The sequence below is a fragment of the Peromyscus californicus genome, unplaced genomic scaffold (assembly GCF_007827085.1).
Source record: "Peromyscus californicus insignis strain IS unplaced genomic scaffold, ASM782708v3 Scaffold_8__1_contigs__length_139910024, whole genome shotgun sequence".
In the NCBI taxonomy this organism is placed as follows: domain Eukaryota; kingdom Metazoa; phylum Chordata; class Mammalia; order Rodentia; family Cricetidae; genus Peromyscus; species Peromyscus californicus.
The window spans coordinates 74,899,105-74,921,525 of NW_026294606.1; the positions used below are offsets into that span (position 1 = coordinate 74,899,105).

The 22,421-nt window shown below is 38.5% G+C and overlaps 1 protein-coding gene across 9 annotated transcripts in view; it reads left to right on the plus strand.

The window, feature by feature from the left end:
• The first annotated feature begins 351 nt into the window (after positions 1–351).
• Myo3a (myosin IIIA) overlaps positions 352–22,421 on the plus strand; it is a 193,919-nt gene continuing 171,849 nt past the window's right edge. For 6 of the 9 annotated variants that reach the window (XR_008215713.1, XM_052728082.1, XM_052728087.1 and 3 more), the window contains exons 1-2: positions 352–510; positions 19,076–19,285. Coding sequence is in view for 6 of the 9 variants with exons in the window: in XM_052728082.1 (XP_052584042.1) it covers positions 19,118–19,285 (168 nt within the window). In the remaining 3 variants the exon portion in view is untranslated. The remainder of the gene's footprint in view (positions 511–19,075; positions 19,286–22,421) is intronic. The other 3 variants (XM_052728088.1, XM_052728089.1, XM_052728083.1) reach the window with 2 other exon arrangements.

The following is a 22,421-nucleotide window of genomic DNA, read 5'->3' on the forward strand; positions in this document are numbered from 1 at the left end:
AGACAAAGGTCTAGATATTAGTATGCTCCTTTGCAGAGTCCCAGCCTTATCCCTCCAGCCCCAACTTCCTCAGTGGGCCAAGGAGAACTTTTCCTGGGCTGGAGGCCTGGAATAAGCTTCTTTCAGGTGAGAGCCTGCCTGGGCCAGGATGCTTCATCCTTAGAGCCCAGGTACTTTGAGTGTTCTTCAGAGGTTAGGTGAGCCACAGTGGGAGGGGGCTGTCCCAAATGCCGGTCCAGCCTCAGGATGCTTGGCCAGGGCGCAGGAGTACCTGAGCTCGGTTGAGGACGTAGGCCGGTGCGTCCTGCTGGCCTCTGGGCAGTAAGTAGCTCTGGCGACTTGTGCCCGCCCTGGGAGGTGCCATGGCGCCCCGCCCCGCCGTCGGGTGCGTGGCTGCCGGCGCGTTGAAGGCCTGCGAAACAGGGACCACTGGGCGAACAGAGGAGCTGGCGTGGCCACACTGTGTGCCTGGGAGCACGTAGACCTCTGGACGCCTGGCGTGCGAGCCAAGTGAGTACGGGAAAGCTTAGCACGGTGGGACTGGAGCTGAGCGGGCCGGGACAGGCAGACCTGTGGCGTCAGGCTTCCAGAGGAGAAATGGAGCATCGTGGCCCGCGGTGTGGCGGGATCTGCAGCCCAGGGTCTGTAGAGGAGAGCCAGCTGGCGAGTGCAGTGGTTACCCCCCACAAAAGCGCGTTTCAGCTTTCAGCCTCTGCCCAGTTTGGGACTTCCGTGTGTTTGCACCTTGCTAAAATTTCCAGCAGGGAGCTAAAAGCAGTATTGGAATTGGCCCTGCGCCTTGATATAACTTTCAATGACTCTAAAATTACATATGTATGCCACACACGCGCGCACAGATACACACACCATGCATGCACACATACAATGCTATATATACATGGATATGTAAGTATGTATGTATGTTTTGGAAAACCCTAAGTATCTTCATGAGTTTCTTGGTGAAGCAAATGATCTTCCACTTGCTCTTAATCTCTCAAATTTTATACTTTGCATCAGTCCAGCAGCTTCCGAGTTTTATTACAGCAGCACAAGAAATGAGGTGCTTTGTGGCCCCTCTTAGCTGGGTGAAAGTAATAACATTTCTGCCTAAATCATTTGTAGTTCAATTTCTGATGTCCTTTTCCAGATCTTGAATGCTTATCCCTATAATGCCATGACTTTTTCTTTTTTCTATTGTGTTACTGGCCCAGAACCAAAGCTGCTGTTGGGACACATGAATATGCTTTGGTATTTGAATATTATGCATTGTTTTCTAGCTTTACTAAAGGTAGGTGGTAAAGTTGACAAGTTTTCGGGATTTGCCAAGTCCTAAGTGCCAAGTTTTGAGAGCTGAGCAAGGGTGAACAAGGGTGCATGTTATCTGTGCCATTCTGACCTTCATTGTGTTATAAAAGATAATTGTTTTAAAAATGGGAAAACTCAGAGATGTGTAAACTTTCAAAAATAATGTGTTCATTGATGTGATGTCTAGCATGGGAAAGATTACTTCCGTTTGTCCTGTCCCCTTTTTATTACTACGGCTGGGGACAAAAATACAAAGGAAAAGATTACATTTGATTTTATGATCTTGAAGACAAGTTTCTCGTGTGTGTGTGTGTGTGTGTGTGTGTGTGTGTGTGTGTGTGTGTACATCACATAATGGCATAGCATCGACCATGCTTCCTTTTTCAAATATATTTTGGCAGCCTAATATATTTTTTTGCCTATATTCTTTGAAAAGTGACTTGTGTCTGTCAAATATAAAATATTTGAAGGTCCATTAGGTGATGCTAAGCTCAAATGTACTTCAAAATACAGTTCTTTCGTGTAAATTATGTAGGTTTTGATATAAAGTATTTTAGTTATTTCTGCAATGTAGTTTTCAAGTTTTTACAAATAAGCTTCAACTCCATCATGGGTTTTCTTTATGAATTGATAATTTGAAAGGTGATAGCCAGAATACAACTCTTTCCCCTGGTAATAGGAAACAGTTATCCAATGGATCTAAGCAGCACCCGAACGGCTTTCAACTAATTAGTAGGGGGCAATTTTTCAGGGTGGGCCAAGGGTTGTGAAGACTGCTGTTTTGAACTGAAGTACTTCATCACTGAACACCTAATTTCTACCATGGACTGTGATGTCGTTTGATTCTTGACCCTACCTATCACTTGCACATTATGATTTCAGAGACTCTCTAGCCCCCACTCTTTTCTGAAATTAGAGGTTATGAAACACCTTTCTAAGAAGTTTCTTATGTTCACTTAAGGATGATGAAGATAAAGTATAAACACACTAGGTACCTGGGATGCAGAAAACAAGCCTATATTGAGTTATGGCCACTGAGTTTTCCTTTATCTGGAAATGGTTAGACACTGGAAAGGCTTGTGTTTACTGGCTGTTACTTGATAAAGAACATGAAGCCTTGTCATAACTGGTAGTTTAAGAGTTTAACTTGCCTTCTGAGTGTGTTTAGCTGGGTAAGTCTTAAAAATAATTTATCAACATTTTAAAATTAGCCATCTTTGCACACATTTTCAGAGGCCCCACGTTTCTTGAAAAACCAGGATGGAGTTGCTTAATTTGGGTGTAGTAAACTCCCTCTGTTAAGGCACAATGCTATCACCACTCACTTGTTTCATCCAGACCTGCTTCCCTGATGTATTATACCCAACTCATCCCTGAAGACATTCGGGTTTGTGAATTCTGGCTCTGGAAAAATTCCTCATAGGTTTAAACAGTAGTGTGGTCCAAACTGTAACCCAACTTCTATCTTACAGGGAGCAGGGCAGCAATCTTGTATTACCAGGTACAAAGCATTCCTTATAGAGATCAGTTGTGGTCATTGTTCAGACGTTCAGACGCACATGATTATCCCATTTTACAGCAGGTGTTCACTCACAGTTTTATGCTAAACCTTCAAAGACAGTTATCTAATGACTTTTTGTGGGTTTGGAGGGTTTCTTACCAAAGCCAGTTTTAAAAGACAGACACATTTTCTAAGAACCGATAGTCTTTCTTTGTTTTTAGCATTTATTTATTGTTCGTATACCTTTGTCATTTTTCTTTAGAATACGAAGTGATGGGTTGTGTTATGATCTTATCACACATACATAGCATTCTACTTTGTTCTTATTTGCCCCTCTTTGTCCCCCAGCTCTTCTGGCCAGTCCTTTGCCTCTTGAAAAAGACCTGGCTTTGCTTTCATGTCGCATATATTCCACTATCCTTTCTTTTCCCCCTTCCCCTCCTTTAGGCCTTCTCTTCTCTCCTAGTCCTCTCTCTCTCTCTCTCTCTCTCTCTCTCTCTCTCTCTCTCTCTCTCTCCCTCCCTCCCTCCCTCCCTCCCTTCCTCCCTCCCCATGCACATATAAGAAAAACCGTCTATTTATATTTGTGAGTCAGCCTTATTTCACTTCATGCAATGTTCTCTGGTCCTATCCATTTCCCTGTCAATGTCATAATTCCATTCTTCTTCATACCCGAATAAAATACCACGTTCATAGACAGGTGCCACAATTTGTTTACCCATTCATCTGTTGATAGACCAGTTGCAGGGATGGTTCCTTATCTCGGCTACTATGAATAGTGCAACAGTAAACGTGGCAATGCTAGCATATGTGTGATGTGTTGACTTAGAATCCTTCAGAAGCATACTCAGGAGTTTTTGTTGTTGTTTTAATTTTTATTTATGTATTTGTGTATTATGCATTTATTTACTTACTATGATTTACTGTGTAAACCAGGCTGGCCTTGAACTCACAGAGATCTGTCCATCTCTGCCTCCCAAGTGCTGGAACTAAAGGCCTGTGCCACCATGCCCAGCACCCAGTTTTTTAGCTGAGTTGTGTAGTAGTTCTATTTTTAATACTTTGTGCCACCTACATTCTGACTTCTATAGTGACTGCCCTGGTTTACATTTTTTTAAATGTTTTTTTAAAACAAAAACCATCACATTGAAGTTGGACAAGGCAAACCAACAGAAGGAAAAGAGCCTCAAGAGAAGGCACATGAATTAGAGATGAATTTGCTCTCACACTCAGGAGTTCCAAAACAATACTAAACTGAAAGCCATAGTATATACACGGAGGATGGTGGCACAGACCGGTGTAGACTCTGTGCATGCTGACTCAGTCTCTGTGAGTTCATATGACCATATGGTTTAGAGGGCCTTGTTCTCCTGGTGTCCTCCATGTCCTCTGGCTCTTACACTCCTTTTGCCTATTCTTCTGTGGGGTTCCCTGAGTTCTGAAGTGAGGGATTTGATGGAGACATCTCATTTAGAGCTCTATGTTCCAAGGGCTCTCTCTTTGTGTCATGTCAGGCAGCTAGTTTCTGTATATGTTTCTATCTGTTTCAGGGGAAGGAAGCTTCTCTGATGATGGCTGAATAAGACAAGAGTATAACAGAATATCATTAGGAGTAATTTATTGTTCCTTCTTTTTAAACCAATTGTTTTTGGTTTTACCCTAGGTCTCTGTGTTATCTGTCTCTGGTTCTTGATTACCCAAGCAGTGCTGGGTATAGATTCCAATGTCCTTAAATCAAATCAGACATTGGTTAGTTACTCCCACAAGCTTTGCGCCGCCATTGCCCTAGCATATTTTGCAGGAAGGACAGATGGTAGAACAAATGTTTTGTGGCTGGGTTGGCGTTTACATTTTTCTTTTGGTAGCCTAAAGAGTACCTTCTCTACCAAAGATATAAGAAGATGAGGGGTGAAGGTTATGTGTAGGCACTAACTCCACAATTTCAGGTCCAATGACTTGTGTGGGTGTTGTCTTCAGCAATGGGAATTTGCTGTCCATTTGTAGAGAGCAAGTGCCTGGGTTGTTTGGGGATTTCCTTGGGACCACTTTGACCAACAACTTAATTGGATGTAATCCAATCCCTGTACTGGAAGCTTCGTTTGGTGACAAGAGATGGTCAGTTGGAACTCTGTCTCCTCCTTTATTTGGAGACTTCATTAGGATAGCCTTCATATATTTTAGGAAGTTTCCACTGCACTAGGTTTCAGTACCACCCCTCAAATGCCCCTCAGTTCTAGTTATCTCTCCCTACATTCCCTCCTTCAATCCCATTTCCCTTCTCAGAATTTATTTTAAATAAGGACTTTTAGCTCTGTTATTATAGTGGAAGAAAATTAATGGTGGAGTGCAGAATTGATTTAAAAAAGTTTATGCATTGATCTCCCCATTTCTCTACAAAAAATTAAAAAGTAATCTGAGGGGAATAAAAGATGAGTCCTGGTTTATTTAGTATGTAACTGTTCAGAGTTTGTTTTATACTGCCTTATTGTCCATGCAGACAGAAAGCAGGGAGGGAAGAGTGTCTTATTTATCTGGTCTACAATTAGGCTGGACCAGAGACATCTAAATCTGTTTTCTGTATGAGAAGAGTAACTTAAAACTTTTTTTTGGATTCAACCTGGTATTGTACATGGGAACTCAATTTTTTTGCAGGTTTATCTTCAAAGACATTATTTCTTTCATAGTCGCACTAGGAGAATGATGTGTAAAGTAAGCTAGATTCAGTTGCTTCATTTACAGTTGTCTTAAGTTGCCTAGTCCTAGTTGTTACTACTTATGGGAGGTCAAGTTAGTCTTGTGTGGGCTCAGGAAGACCATAGCAACAGTAGATCCTGAGGCAGAAGAGGGTGGGTGTTCTTGGACCTCTCCGGTGCAAATGAGCCCAAGTTGGAAGAGTGTGGGGAAGAACACAGAATAAGTCTAGGAAAGCCAGGCACACTTGGATTACTCAGGTAAGAATGTTTCGAGGATGTGGGATTTTGAAGGAGTTGAGTAGGAAAATAAAATGATGTGATTTCTGTGTTAAGATTATTCTGACTACTCTCTGGAGACAGATAAGTTGAATATCTGATCTGCTACTATTCCAGTGTGTGTCATCCATTACAGTCAGGATTTCCTTCTGAGTCTAGTTCAAAACTACCTGTGATGCAGTCTTGTAGCCTGGCAGATGTAGGTAAAGGGAAGGGTCTTCAGACTGGTCCACAGGAAAGGTAAGGCCAGTGTCAACATGTTTGAGGATCATGGTATTCAAAGTAAATTCTGTTTGGTTTTGAGTGAAGCCATTTATGTTCTTAGAGTGTTCTATATTGTCGAGAAATTTGCATTTTCACTGAGAGTGTACTTTGCAAGCATTTTGGAAAGTTAATTGATGTTTGCATTATATTAGGAAGAAAAATATATTTTTGTTAATTTACAAAGTGATTATCCCTACATTTTGTTTCTAAGCCCTTCCATTGATAAAGTTTTGGTCATTAGATAGAAGGTATTATGAGAAGCCAGGTATGATGATGTGCTGTGTCCCTCAGAGACAGAGCTTGGAAGGTTGAAGCAGGACGATCTCAGGGTCAAAACCAATCTGAGCTTCGTAGCAGACTGTGTCTCAAAGAACAGTAACAAAGAGTATTATGAGATACTTGAGGAGGGTGCTGTTTTGGAGTGATTGACTATTTTCTCCTCAGATTGTATAAAGTAACAGTTCAATGCTTGCATTTAAGTGACAAGACCCCATTCACACCTAAAGGAAATAACTTTTCTTTTTTTTTTTGATCATTTGCTTTTATAGTTTTTCTAGCAAACTGTCCATTTATATTTTAAGCAGGTATTGATAATGTGTGAATTTATATTTTCAATCTCTCTTATATGTTGTACTTATCCTGAGAATTGTTCATTTACAAGATCTTTATAGGTTTGTTTTTTTAATGATCAGTCTTGACAGAGATCTGTCCAATTTTAAAAATTCTCTTTGAATAACAGTTGTATCTGTCAATCTTCTAATCTTCATCTTTCCTTGATTTTTTTCCTATTTTACTCTCTTTGATTTTAGTTCACAGCTGTGTGGTGTTAGTTAATCTAAAATTGTTGGCTCTATATTTCCCTCTGCATACTATTAAAACAGCTGTGTTTCATAAGCTCTGATAAGTAGTATTTTTGTTATTTCCTGGGTCTAAATCTGTCTGGATATATTCATTTCATTTTTCTTTGGTTCTTGAATTGCTTAGTAATGACTTTGTAGAATCCAGTTGTTCAGTTTTTTTAATGTTGTTTTAGTTGCTGATTTCTGATCTAATCTCATTGCAATTATAAGTGCTCATAAAGTATATTGAACTTTTTAGGATATTTTCCCCTGTATATTACAATATAACCATTGAATTCTCTCATTAATTATGGGGCTTAAATATTATTCTTAATTTTTTATCCTTTCAATACTAAAGCACTAAAGAGAATTAAAATATCCTAGTAAATGTATGAATTCTCCCGTTTCCCTTTATTTCTTTCTGGGTCTATTATTTTAGAATTCTGCTAAAGCTTTCTAAAATTTTCTTGGTGATTTAAATCTCCAATTGTGTACAGACTCTTTTTACCTTCAATATATGTCTTGCCTTAAAGTAGATTTTATCTGATATTGAGAAAGCTGTGCCACTTGGTTTAATTTCGTGTTTATGTGGCATGATTACTCTTCTTCTACTATTTCTCTCTGTGGTTTGTATCTGGATCTCTTGTATATAGCTTGTAACTGCCAATTTCTATCTTTTTACAGATGAGTTTGGTCCATGAACAATTACTGTAATTATTGCTGCATTTACAATTATTCCCAATGGGAGTATTACATTTCTGTTTTTTTAAAAAATGTTTCCTTTATTCTCTCTCCCTGAGTTTTTACAATTAAAGTCTCTGTTTGGCTGAGGATGATCTTGAACTTAAAACATGTCTGCTGCCAACTCCTAAACTATGGGATTACAGGCATGCACCACTGTGCCCTGCTTATGCAGTATTGTAGACTGAACACAGGGCTTTATGCATGCTTGGCAAGTGCTCTGCAAACTGAACTACATTCCCAGCCCCTTGGATGCGTTTTTAAAATCAATTTCCCTTCTATTTTGGAAAGCTATATATGATATTTTTGAGGTTCTGGTGCTTAATATAGGTGTTTTATATACAAGTATGTTTTAAGGTATGAAACTGTTAATTCTAACTGCCTCCTGAAAGAAATGAGGAAGGATCCAAGAACATTTTAAATCCTGTCACCCCCTTGCTTTTGATGATCACTGGTAGGTATTGCCCAGTGTGACCTGCATTGGCTTCTGTTGGCAGAGTTAGTAATACCACACATTTAACAATTTCTTTGTTGGTTTTGGTAACTTAGACCTTCCTGGTGGGATTATGATTATTCTTCAAGTATATCCTTCAGAAGTGACCTTCCTCGGGGGTAATTGTTGCTAAACTCACCATTTTTAGTGAAAAAAATGTCTTTATTCTGTCTCTGATCTTGAAAGATGGTTTTATGAGCATGTTCTGTCTGTTGCAGACACCCCATATGAGCAGGATTATATGACGTGCCCTTTTGTGACTGGCTTATTTTGCCTAGAATATCTTGGATGCTCATACATGTTGTAATGTGTCAGAATTTCTTTCCTTTTTAAAACTGCAGAATATTTCATTGTAGGGACTTATCACATTCTGTTTACATTCACACATTAATGATCCAGTGAGTGACTCTACATTTAGCTACTAGGAATAATGTTGCTGAAATATATATGTATAGATATCTTTTTGAACCAAGTTTTTTTTTTAAACTTTTTTAATGTTTAAGATGTAGAGTTGTTGGATCATATAGCAATTCTGTGTTTAATTTTTGAGGAACTACTTTATAATTTATCATGGTTGTACTGGTCTATATTCCCATGAGCAATGCATACAACAAGCTCCAGTGTTCTTACAGTCTGGACAACACTTTCAATTTTGTGTTTTGTTTCAATGATAGTTATTCTTGTAAGTGCCTAGTAGTAACACATCATTGTGGCTTTTTGATTTGCAGTCTCCTGATGGTAAGTGCCACTGAACACAAGTTCAAATACACATTGACCATTTGTATTTATTTGGAGAAATATCTCTCTAATTTTTTGCTCAGTTTTTGTTTGAATTATGTTATTCATCTGTACTGGATTGTAGCTCCTTACTATATATAATTTACATTTTTCCTCATTTTCAAGACTGTCTGTTCTCAGGGACCAGAGTGTCCTTTCACACATGTAAATTTTTTATTCACACCAAGTCCGTTTCTTTCTGCTTTTCACTTTGTTGCCTGGAGTTTGTGTCATACTCAAGCAACCATTGTCAAATATGATGTCCTGTATTATTCTCCTACATAAGCACTCAGAGTCCGAGTAACCATGTATACCTAGTGTCAGATAAGCATTCAGCTTCATTCTTTTTCTCCAGTGTCACTTGTTCTTTCCCCATATAGAAATCTTGGCAGATTTTACAGAAATCAAGTAGTCATGGGTTAATTTCCGAGCTCTCTCTCATTTCATTACATTAAGTCAAATAAATGTCCTTAAAATAGCACCGTACTGATTTGATTACTGTAGCTTCTAGTAAATTTTGAAATCAAAAGTCATACCAGGAAACCTCCAACAATGTTGCTCTTTTCTACATGATTTGTGGGCCTTCGAGATTTCATTGGAATTTTAGGAAGTGGTCTTTTTTTTTTTAATTCTTTGCAGACAACAATTTCATTGAGTTTATGTATCTCTTTATATAATATTGACACGTTATTAATATTCTTTCCATTTGCCAACATGATGTATCTTTCTATTCTTCAGCAATATTTTGTAGATTTTAGTGTGTATGACTCACTTCCTTTGATAAGCTCATTTGTAAGTATTTTATTATCTTTGTAGCTATTGTAAGCAGAATGGTTTTCTTAATTTGGGGGGAGGAGGATTGTGCTTATTAGTAGGAAAGTTTTTGAATCTTGATTTTGTATTTTTCAATTTTTCCAAATTCATAAATTCCTATAGAGGAGTGTGTGTGTGTGTGTGTGTGTGTGTGTGTGTGTGTGTGTGTGTGTGTGTATGCGCGCATGCATGCGTTTAGGGTTTTCTACAAGTCATCTGTGAGTAGAAGTAATTTAGCTTCTTTATTTTCAATTTAAAGACCCACTATTTCTTTTCTTCTTGCCTGATTGGTTGGGCCAGGGGGTTAATACATTTAATAGAAGTGGTAAAAGTGGCCATCCTCATCTTGTTCCTTATTTGGGGGAAATTTTAATCATCCTCCATTAATTATGATGTTAGCTGTGGTCTTTTTCATTTATGCCTTTATTATATTGAGGGAGGTTTTTTTCCCCTGTGCCTAATCTGTAGTGTTGTTATCTTAAATAGCGTTGAGGTTTGCCAAATGCCTTTCCCACATATATTTAAATGATGATAATGGCTTTATTTGGTTAACATGATGTACTTCATTCATTGATTTTCATGTACTGAAACAGTCTTGTATTACAGGAATGTCACACTTGCTCATGGTGTGTGGTCATAACGTACTGTTAAATTCAGCTGGTATTTTGTGAGGTTTTTACATCAGTGTTCTCAGGGATATCAGTTTGCATTGCCTTTTACTGTGCCCTCTTCATCTGGGCTCCATATCATGACATGGTGGCATCATAGAATGAGCTCAGAAGTGCTATCCTATTTCAGTATTTCTTGGAAAGTTTGACAGATATTGGTGCTAATTCTTCTCTAAATGTTTGATGGAATTCACCAGTGATACCAGCTGGTCCAGAGTTTCTGTAGCTGAGAGATTTTGACTACTGAATCAATCTCTTATTAATTATATGTCTGTTCACATTTTCTACTTCCTCGTGAGCCAATCATGTGAGGTTGCATATTTCTAGGTATTGTGCATTTCATCTTGTTTGTCACGTTTTTGGTCCACAATTGTTCACAGTTCCTCATAATCCCTTTTGTTTCTCTGTCTCTGTCTCTGTCTCTCTGTCTCTCTGTCTCTCTGTCTCTCTGTCTCTCTCTCTCTCTCTCTCTTTCTGCGTGTGTGTGTGTGTGTGTGTGTGTGTGTGCATGTGTGTGTGTGTGTGTGTGTGTGTGTGTGTGTGTGTGTGTGTGTGTTGTCGACTTTTCTTCATAAGTATACTTGAAATTTTCACAACTCTGGAAAGGGTTCTCATCAGTCAGTTTTTGGTTTGCTGCTTTATCCTTTTGCTGTTATGTGCGCATGCGTTCCCACCTTTCCTTTGCTGCTCCTGTGTTCATGTCCTTTCTTTCTGGTTCCTCACAGCACAAAGCTGGCTGATGACTCTGCCTTCTTTCCCCATGTGCCAGTTTGTAGCTACTTCTCTCTTATACTATTCCCTCTCCACCCCATGAGGCTTTGTGGCGTTTTCATTTGTTCCAGGCACTCCTTGTGTCTCTTGTGACTTATTTTCTGTGACATTAGTTATTTAACAAAATATAGCTTAATTCATGCATGTTTTAGGTTTTTTGCTTATGTTTTTGTTGTTGATTTCTCGTTTTATTTTGTTTTTAAAGTAAATATACTTCACATATTTCAGGCTTAAAATTTTTCGACTTGTTTTGAAGCTTAAAATGCATTGTATGCTAGAAAATATTGCTAAGTAGTTGAGAAAAATGTGTCTAATAATGCGATTGCTTAGATGTTATTCTGGAGCTGTTGATTTCTGCCCTGAGTTCAGTCAGTGTTTGTTGATATGTTTCCTAGTTCCTTTGCTTGATGCAATTATGTTTATACTTGTTATTCCCTCTTGGTGAGTTCACACACACACACACACACACACACACACACACACACACATATAGAAGTTTTGGAGTTAAAGTCTATTTTATTTCACATTAGCATAGCTAACCTCCTCCTCCTCCTCCTCCTCCTCCTCCTCCTCCTCCTTCTCCTCCTCCTCCTCTTCTCCTCCTCTCCTTTCCTTCATTCTATCACACCAAATATTGATGAAGAATTACTATTGCTTTTGAAGAAAATGTTTTTGCTAAGGTTATGATAGTTTTCTCAGTTCTTCCATTTCTGATGAATTTTGTGTTCAGTGAAGTAGAATTTTTATTTGCAGTGATAAATTTTGACTCCACTCTTCTTTCCATTTTGTATAGTTTATGGTTTCTGTGTAGTTACCATGGAGGTTATATGTCATCTTGAACTTGGTAGTAACTTATTTTCTTTTAGTTTTTAAAAATTTTGAGTTTATAATATAATTACAACACTTCTCCCTTCCCTTTCTTCCCTCCAAACTATCCCATATACCCTTCCGTGCTCTCTTTCAATTTGCAACTTAATTTAAAATTGAGAACAACTCAACTCAACTGCAATAATATCTATACCCCTTTTGCAGCTCTTCCCCCCAAACTTTATGTTATTGATGTCATAAAGTAAATCTCTCTATATTATGTACCTGTTATCATAGTTATGCCTTTTGAAATTTTTTGTTTTATTATTATTACTCTCATTATGGTTAATTATTATTATGTATTTGTATGATGTGCATGCACGGGCACACATGCCATGGGTTGTTTGTGGAGGTCTGCGGATAATTTTGTGGGGTCAGTTCTCTCCTTTCACCCTTCCGTGGGTTGTGGGGACCCAGCTCAGGTCATCAATGCAGCAAGCATTTTACCCACTGAGCATCTCATCAGCCCTGTAGTTTTTTATGCACATAGTTCCTACCACAGTGAAGTCTTTAAAATGGAGTTGTAAAGTAAAATAATGTTGATACTGTTTTATATATGTGTCCATGTAATTGTGTTTGCTGGAAAACCTTACATTTTCTTACGTCGTCAAGTTTACTGTGTGGCACCTTTTCATTTCAGCCTAAAGGCTTTCTCTAGCATATATCATGGTAATGCACTCCCTATGGTTTTGCAGTTTGGGAAGGTCTGAATTTCTTCCCCATTTTAAGAATTTAATCATATTTTATTTGTCTATTGTGTGTGTGCATGCATACACTTGAACAAACAGGTGTGTGCCATGTTGCAGGCATACGTGTAACGGTCAGAGGGCAACCTGAAGGAGTCAGTTCTCTCCTTCCTCCATGTGGGTCCCACGGACCAAACTCTGGCCATCAGGCTTGGCTGTGATCCCCATTACCATCTGAGTTATTACACCAGCCCTTCTTCCTCACTTCCAAGATCAGTTTTGCCAGATAGAAAATTCTTAGTTGACAGTTTTTATTTTAGTAGCTTGTAAGATTTATTCTCAGTCGAGAAATCTGTTTATAAACTTACAAGGAGCCCTCTGTATCTGCTGAGTTTCTTTTCTCTTGCTACTTTAAGAATTCCATGTTTACCTTTTGGCAGATTATTCATAACGTTTTTGTGTGAGGTTTCTCTGAGCTTGGGGCTGTCATCTACTTCACGAAGCCCCTTGGATTTATAGATCTGTGTCTTTCCTAAATTTGTAAAGGTTTTAGCCAGAATTTCTTCAGGTAATCTTTCTCCCTCTTCCTCTGTCTCATCTCAAACTCTTAGAACACATATATTGAGTTGACTGACTGATGGTGTTTCTATAGTTCCTTAGGCTCTGACCACTTTTCTTCATTCTTTTTACTTCTTAGATAACAATTCCAAATGACTTTCCTTCAGATCCAGATTTTTTCTTCTTCTACCTGCTCCTGTTTGTGCTGGAACTCCTTTTGTGAAAACTTCATTCCAATTATTTCATTTTCTTCGTATTCAGAATTCATGTTTGGGTCTCTGTTTTAATTAGATTTGTCAGATATTTTATAATCTATCTGATTATAGACAGTTTTGGTGTTTCTTGTATGTGTATTCGCTGAAAAAATGAGCTAAGAAGACATATTTCTTTTTAAAATATTTGATAGAATTCATTGTTGAGGTAATTTGAAATTTTTCTACCTAATTTTTAACATTTCTTTTCAGTATTTGTAAGTATTTATAGAGTATCATCTTCACGCTAGTCACTGCTTTAAAGTCTTTGGGATATTAGTAAATAAAGTGGACAAAAGTCTCAGTCTTTAAGCCAAGCAGGTGACACACACCTGATTCCCAGCCCTTGGGAGGAGGAGAGAGGATTGGGAGTTCAAAGTCAGCCTCAGGTACAATACGGAGTTTGACAGCAGCTTGGGTGTCAGGAGACCTAAAGCAAAAACGCCTCTGGGGTGTGGGGCTCCCATTTTGGTAAGGAAGGAATATAACAAATAAGATATAACAATAGGAAGCTGTACTATATGTTAGGGGAGTCTAAACAGTGTGTGGACAGAATAAGATATAATAATAGGAAACTGTGCTATATGTTAGGGGATTCTAAACCATGTGGGCATAGAAAAAGATATAGTAATAGGAAACTGTGCTATATGTTAGGGGAATCTAAACAATGTGGGGATAGAATAAGATACAATAATAGGAAACTGTGCTATATGTTAGGGGATTCTAAACAGTGTGGGGATAAGAATCAGGAGGAAGAATCGGGTGGAAGAGGAGGAGGGTAGGCTGAGATTTTAAATAAGATGACCACGGTAGTACCTGCTCATTGGGAAGGTAGTGGCTGATGTATGGTCTGAAGGTCATGAGAGAGTGAGCCATCTGCAGGGTAGGTGAACATGAAGGAAGTTCAGTTATTTTATCAGGGAATAGCTAAGTGAATGGCTATAAAAAGAAGAGAAAATACTTGTTGGTGAATATTAAGGTCCTCCTATAGTTAGTAACAGTTTTTCGTTGAATTGGGATCTTCTATCTTGATAAAAAAAAATATCCAAAAGTTCAATATATAATAAATCAGTTAAAAAAAAGATGAATCCTCATTTTAGAAATGTCACTTTGAAAGTATCATCTTAGAAGTATGGTAAAAGCACATGTTAAAATATATTAAGTATGTATCTTGGGAATACTTCTGTGTCTCATATGTTCATATAAGAAACTTAACTATATGCTTCTAATTTTATGTGCTAGAGATTATTTTTTATCCCATGAAGGTTAAATAATTAAAAAAAAGTGTATAAACATTTGTTGTTATGTAGAATGCAGTTTACTGTAGTCAAAAAGCCATCAGTTTTTTACTAAATGTGACAATTGCTTTTATTCTTAAGGAGTATACAATTTAATGGTGTTAGTAACCAGGGGTTTTTTTTATTAAATTACATTTTTAAAAAATTCATATATATGTACTGTATCTCATTTCTCCCTCCTTCCTCCCACAAGCCCCTCCCTCCCCCTTCTCAAATTTATGGTCTATTATTATTGTAACATATATATGAATAGATATATAAATAAAACCTGCCAAGTCTGTTTAGTGTTGCTCATACATAAATATTTTTAAGACTGACTACTTGGCACTGGATAATCAATTAGGGGCTCATCCCTGGGGAAGTGTAGCTGTTCATTTGCAGATGAGACCCTGGGACTTCCCCATCCATGCTGGCATGTCAACTGATGTTGTCATTGTTCAAATCTTGTTGAGGCCACCATATTGTTGAGATTTCATGAGTATAGCTTCTCTGTCTAGCTAGGAAACACAATCTTGCAGCAGGACTTCCTTGTCCTTTGACTTTTATAATCTTTCTGCTTCCCCTTACACACATATACCCTAAACACACACACACACACACACACACACACACACACACACACACACACATGCACACACACACACACACAAACACACACACACACACACACACACACACACACACATGCACACACACACACACAAACACACACATAATTAATGTTATATAAATATAATATGATTCCCTGTGTCTTTTTCAAACATCCTTAGTCTTCCTTCCCTATCTATCCATATTGTCCTCCCTCCCCTACCCGTAAAAGCCGCACACCATTTTCTCACTTCCCCCTAATATCATGAGTATCTCACTGATCCCTTCTCTAATAGTTTTTCTCTAGTCTCACTATTGAAATTCCTTCTTTGTGATTTGAAGAAATCGTTTTCAAAGGCTTCATTTTATTTGCTTTATTTAAATGGGATTTGACTGAGTATATTCTGTTTCCAAAATGTCTGTGTTCCTACCGTTGTCTTATAATACAGCGACTCACTTATGATTTTAAATGTTTAACCGTTTTTTAAAAAGTAAGTCATGTTTTGGACAAAATTCTGTTTATTTTTAATGTCCAGCTCAAACTCTGTTTATTCCCTGTATCTTTTTCTTATCACTTCAGAAGTAATGGCTTATTCTCCTGGACTACTCTAACACATCATAAATGTCTATATATAGTCTATATATGTCTATATATACTATGGTATAGTCAGATGTTTTAACCTAACCGTGTATTTCCTATCTTTGTATCTCAAAACTTATTAAAATATGTCGCCCATGCTTTGTGTTCAGATTTGTGTGTTTTCCATTTTATGCCTGTAAATTGAAACCTCAACAGTTAATCCTTAATAGTTACTATCTCAGAAATGATAGCTGTGTTCAATAGTACTACCATGTGGAAGCAAGTATTTCATTTAATGGCTCTTTCTCCTGGTTGGAAACTCCTGTTTCAGACTTTTAACAAGATGTAATTGGTCTCTTTGTCTAACATTACATTATATGCATGGCATAAATGCCTGTTTGCATGACTCAAGAGGAGAGAAATAAGAAGCAGTCATTTTGTCACTGGTTATGAAATCATTAAAGAGGATGATTATCACTGATTTACCTCTTTGCATCTTGGATCAAAGGCACAAATTTCATAAAGATTGAGTATTCCAAGAACCATTCAGAAGCATCTTTTTGTGTAGTGATGTAATTTTTATCAGGTATTCATAGCCATTAACAAGATGATGTGCCCCTTAGTGTAGTTAATCAGGATGTGATGCTTACTTTGATTTAGATTTCCATGTTCTCTTTAGTTCTTTATAATCCTTATTTCTCTCATCCACTTTTTTAAAAAAGGGTTTTTTTTTTACAAAGTATTATTTATTCATTCATTCAAGAGCCTTATGCTTTAAAATCTCTGGTGTAGCAGACACAGAGTTAAGCATTATTTGGTTTATAATTGAGTAGGCTAGACGAGGTCTCTGCTGTCAGAACTAACAGATTAGCCAACACTTGCTCATTTAGTTAATGTTTGTTGACTACTTACCACATGCTAGCTATTGTTCTGGGAATAATGTGGTAGCAAAAATGATAGAAGTAGAAAAGCTCATGTAGCCTACACAGAGGAGTAACAGAAAGGAAGAAACATAACCTTGAGAAAGCCTTTTTGAGAGACTCCTGGTTCAGCTGAGTGCTAAGGGGAAGAAGGAGCACCAGTCAATGGTAAACAGAAGTTACCGGGGTTAAGAATGAATGTGCCGTGATAGATGAAGATTGGTTTGTAATTTTTGAGTGAGAACATTAAGGATTCTTTTTTTGTTTGTTTGTTTGGGGTTTTTTGTTGTTTTTTTTTCGAGACAAGGTTTCTCTGTGTACTTTTAGTGCCTGTCCTGGATCTCGCTCTGTAAACCAGGCTGGCTTTGAACTCACAAAGATCCTCCTGGCTCTGCCTCCCGAGTGCTGGGATTAAAGGTATGGCCTGGCTAAGGATTCTATTATTAAATCAATGATGTGAAGGCATCTGTTGTGAGGTGGTCCAGGAGGCAGTGGACAGCAAATGGAACAATTTGAGAAGAGGACAGGAGATGTGCTGTATAGCAGTGATTCTTGGAAGAGGGGGCAATGCAAAGTAGTAAGTGTAGTAGGACAGTTAGGCCCTGTTGACAGTCTACATGTAGATGTGCTGGGGACAAGATTGTTGTGTAGGATTTTTAATTTAAATACACAGACCTAAAGAAGATTCAAAGCTTACCAAGAGATGATTATTTTCCCTATAGGATTGTGGTTTTTTTTAAAGGGGAGAAATAAGAACATCGAAAAGATTTACAATTTATGTAAGTCATAGGGTCTATTCTGAGAAAGAAGAAATGAATAGGGAGTGAAGACAGAGGAAGATTGACAGGCCTAAAGGAAGTAGAGAATGCATAGATCGGTGATGTGGAGGAGTTGGAAGTCATTAGTGTGGTCTAACAAGTGAATTTTGTGTGCATATTATGGAGTATTCATACATCTGTGGTGACAGTTAATTTTCGTCATCAGTTTGATTGGATTAAGATGCCTTGAGGGTTGATAAATCAGCACACCTATGAGTATGAAGGCTTTCCATAGATGAGCTCTGACCTAATGGGTGGATTTCTAATACCTTGATGGACTCACGGTAAGATGGTAGGTAGGAGCCGGGCCTAGTTGGATAAAGGTTATTGGGGAAATGTCATTGGGGGTGAAAAATCTTTGCCTCGGTTTCTTCCCGAATCCCACTTCTCTGTTTCCTTTCCACCATGAACATTTCTACCCTGCCATGTCCCCCCCCCCCCCCCCCCCCCCCCCCGCTCTTTTCTCGGCTTTGTTGTGTTCCTCTCAGGTAGTTCCCCACAGCTAAGAGCAAGTCAGTGTGTTTCTAAGTAGATGTTTCTACGTGTATGTATCTAAACCTCCATCAAGTTTTAACACTGAGAAGAACGTGCTTTTGTATACATCCATGAAAATATGTGGGGGCTACTAGAAATGCTGAGGATGCCGTTCTTTTATTTTGATGTTAGTAAGTGTTCACACTATCCACATGCCTTCAAACCAATGAATTGAAAACCGTCTGTCACTGTGCTAGGTGCTAAAATGATGCAAAGAAGTGATGACAAATAGCTATAGAGAGTACTTTTGGAGTCGTCACATTTGGAAGCGTGAGACCTTAAAGATGATTCAGGGGTTAGAATTTAGACAGAAAGAAGCCATCTGATGAGTCAAGAGTAGGAAGGAGGAGATGACAGATGAGGCCAAGGAGGTGATGGGTTGATTTTTAAAGGACCTCTCAGGCTACAGTAAGAAAACATCAGTATAAAAGCAGTAAGAGGAACCATTACTGGGTTTTATATAGAGATTCAGCATAAAATATGATTGCTTATAAAGTGAAGAATTTTTATCATCTGAGTGTATTCTAAAGCTATTTTGTTATAATCCTCAAGTATGAAGAAGTTAGTTAAAATGACATCAAAACAATAAGAAAGGGTCATTTTTATCTGGAAAGTATTAATGAATCAATATGAAACAACACTAAACATAGAAATTGAGTCCTGCATACAAAGCATTATTAAACTCATTAGCCTGCTCATAAAGTAGAAATTAAATTTCTTCTGACTCGGAAGTATATTTGATTACTGTTGCACACTTTCTATTGTATTGGTGAAAGTTTTAGATAATTTCCCACCAGCATATGCATGCCACCTAATACCTCTGATCAAATGTAGGTGGAACTGTACCATTTCTCTCCAGTGACTTAAGCCTTGGAGATGCTTCCGTTAATTGGAAAAACAATCATCTTTGATAACTTTCCTGATCCTTCTGATACATGGGAAATCACTGAAACCATCGGCAAAGGAACGTACGGGAAGGTTTTTAAAGTCCTGAATAAGAAAAATGGCCAGAAAGCAGCAGTCAAAATTCTGGATCCAATCCACGTGAGTCACTTTGAGTTGTTTTTTTTTCTTTAAGATTGTGTTTATTTGCTTGTTTGTTTGTGTGTGTGAGTATGTATGTCCACGTGTGTGAAGGTCCATGTGTAGGCGAATGTGCATGCATACATGTATATGTGCATATGAAGACCAAAAGTCAACATTGGTTCTCATTCCTCAACCTTCATTCACCTTGTTTTTTGAGGCAGGATTTCTCATTGGCCTGGAACTCAGTTCTTAGGCTAGCCTAGCTGTCCAGGGATCTGCCTGTCTCTGTCTACCCAACCAGCCCACCTAGCATGGGGATTACAAGCATTCACCACCACATTCAATGTTTTTATGTGGGTCTGGGTGGGGCAATGAACTTGAGTTTCCCTGCTTAGAAGGCAAGCTCTTTACCAACTGAGGTATCACCTCAGCCCTAGCCTTTATTTTTTAAATCTCTACTTCATTTTTCTTTGTATTAAACACTTAAAAAGTCCAAAAGTATCTTACATAGATCACTCATCACAGTGTCATTCTGAAACAAGGGGAAATCTGAAAAATAAGCAGATGTCTAATTATTTGCTCCTCCTACTTATGTGTTTTGCACATGCAATAAGGTGCCACACATTCTTAAACAAATGCATAAGCACAAAATTCATCTCTTAACAATGAACCAGTTGATTGTAGAGCATTCTATACTTTTTTTTTTAAAGTCATAGAAACACAAACTTTTGGGTCTAGAAATTCTCCTGAAAATTTGATCTCCATTTTTCCTGAACTCACTTGGGCTTTGAGTATTATTTCTCTTAAGCCAAACTGGAGAGGATTTTTAAAAAATGTTAAACTGCACAATGATGCTAGTTGATATGCCAGCGTTTGGATGGGGAGCAGGGGGTGGGGTGGGAACACAACTCACAAGGCTCTACCTCTGGATGATGAGCTACAGGCAACCGCTGACATCTGAGAGGGGGAGAAGCTGTCTTCTCCAGGGATGAGATCCCGATAAGTCATCTAGTTCCAAGTGGTCAGCCCTAAATAGACAGGAACAATACCAAATGAACTTAGCAGGTGTGTGTGTAGGTATGTGAGTGTGTGTGTGTGTGTGTGTGTGTGTGTGTGTGTGTGTGTGAGAGAGAGAGAGAGAGAGAGAGAGAGAGAGAAGAGGAGAGACAGACAGAGACAGAGACAGAGAGAAAGAGACAGAGAGGGAGAGAGGAAGAGAGAGAAAGAGAGAGAGGGAGAGAGAGAGATATCACGCCAGTAAGTAGAGAAGAACTGGTGAATTTGAGATAGAAAGGCGGTGGAACTGGAGGAGGGAGAGGCAGGGGTAAAAATTATATAGATATGGTACTTACAGATGAAGAAAAAAATAAAAATAAATTTGAAAAGTAACATTGTTAATAAAAGAAAAATATTACATTTCTCTCAGAGAAGGGAATTTTCTGATTTGCTTGTTTCCATAGCAGAAATGGTATTGATTTACTGTAGTGAAGTTCCTCATTGAGGAATTGAACTTCCTGTTCTCTCTCTAGAGTGTCTAGTAGTGGTTCCCTACACTCAGTGGTACCCCTCGCCCAGGCTTGCTTTTTTTAGAACAAGTGTTGGCAGTTTGGGAATATCTGAGCCTCCTAGAAATAAGTAAGTCTCCCATAACACACAGGTGAGCCAAATGAGCTCAGAGTTGCATACTCTCCAAATTCTGCTGAGGGTCACTTCTATTAAGAGACTCTTGCATCCATGGTGGAAGTATTACATGATTAGAAACGATAAAATAAGGAGGTCACTGCAGCCCTGAGTCTTGGCATGGCTTGTCTGCTAGCAAAGTATGCTACAAAACTACCTGGTTCTTTATTCGTCTTAAGAGTGCTTCTATTTTGATAATGTATTCCTGCTAAAATCATTGTAACTGCAGCATTCCATGTTATTTTTAGCAGAGGACTGGGGCAGGGATGATTTATTTTAAAGTAGAAAATCTGGCACATTGGAAGGGAAGGTTGGGAAATGTAGTTTCCAGGCTCAGTTGACTTGCTGCATTTTTCACAGTCCCTTAGGACTTCCACCATTTACCTGAAGGGAAGAGACACAAGTTGCATTCTGCCAAAGGGGCAACACTTCTCTTTCCTCCAACTTTTGGTGTTAGGGTTGGAGATGTACAACAGCAACAGATAGCATTTTAGACCAATCCCAACATGTAACCCAAATTAAGGTATCTGTCCCATCCCTTTCCTGCGATAAGAGCAAGTATAATGCACATGACCATTCCTCTTCCACAACTGCTCATATATGATGGGTTTACAGCACTTGAAAATCAAAACCTCTAAGTATTTTTGAGAGAGAGGAGAAAGTGGGGAGGGAGGAAGGAGGGAGGGAGGGAGACAAAGACAGAGACAGAGACAGAGCATGTGGAGCCCAGAGGAACACCTCTCATCACCTCAGGAATACTTTCCATTTCCTTCCATCACATTGGCCTGGAGCTCACCAGTTAGACAAGTTCGGCTGGCCAGCAAGCCCAGGGCTGCTTGTCTCCACCTTCCCAGTGCTGATTACAAGTGTACACAACCATCCCCTGCATGTGAGCATCAGAATCAGGTCCCCAGGCTTGTGAATAAAGTACAATACACCCACACATTTCATAAAAATTAGGGTGTACTTTTAAGGTAAAGGAGCCTTAGTGTTTTGTGTATTTATCAAAACTTATGATGTTTGATCCTCTGCAAGGAAAGGATGACATGACCAGGACTGGAAGATAGTGGAGCATAGACCTCTCTTTTCCACTGAACATCTCTTAGTCTCACTTCTTGGAGCTTACGTTTTCTTTGTCCTGTGCTGATTCTGTGATCCTGTAGTGAAACAACGAAGGCATTACGCATGACTGTTAGATTTTCTCTTATCGTCTGCAAGTTGCTCCATATAGATAGACACAGTGTTCTAGAAACACACCCAAATGGTTTTCCAGCATTCTATTGAAGTATCCACTCATTCTCCTTCTGATGGATAAGCTGTTAGTTAACTTAGGCTTATATTGTATCATATAATTTGGTTTCATTTCAGTGTTCTAAGTAGGAATTTATGGCCTGTATAATGGGTCTTTGATAACTTCTAAATATACTGTGTTCTAAACCAAAGGAATTAACTTTCCAGTCTTTTTATCTGCTTA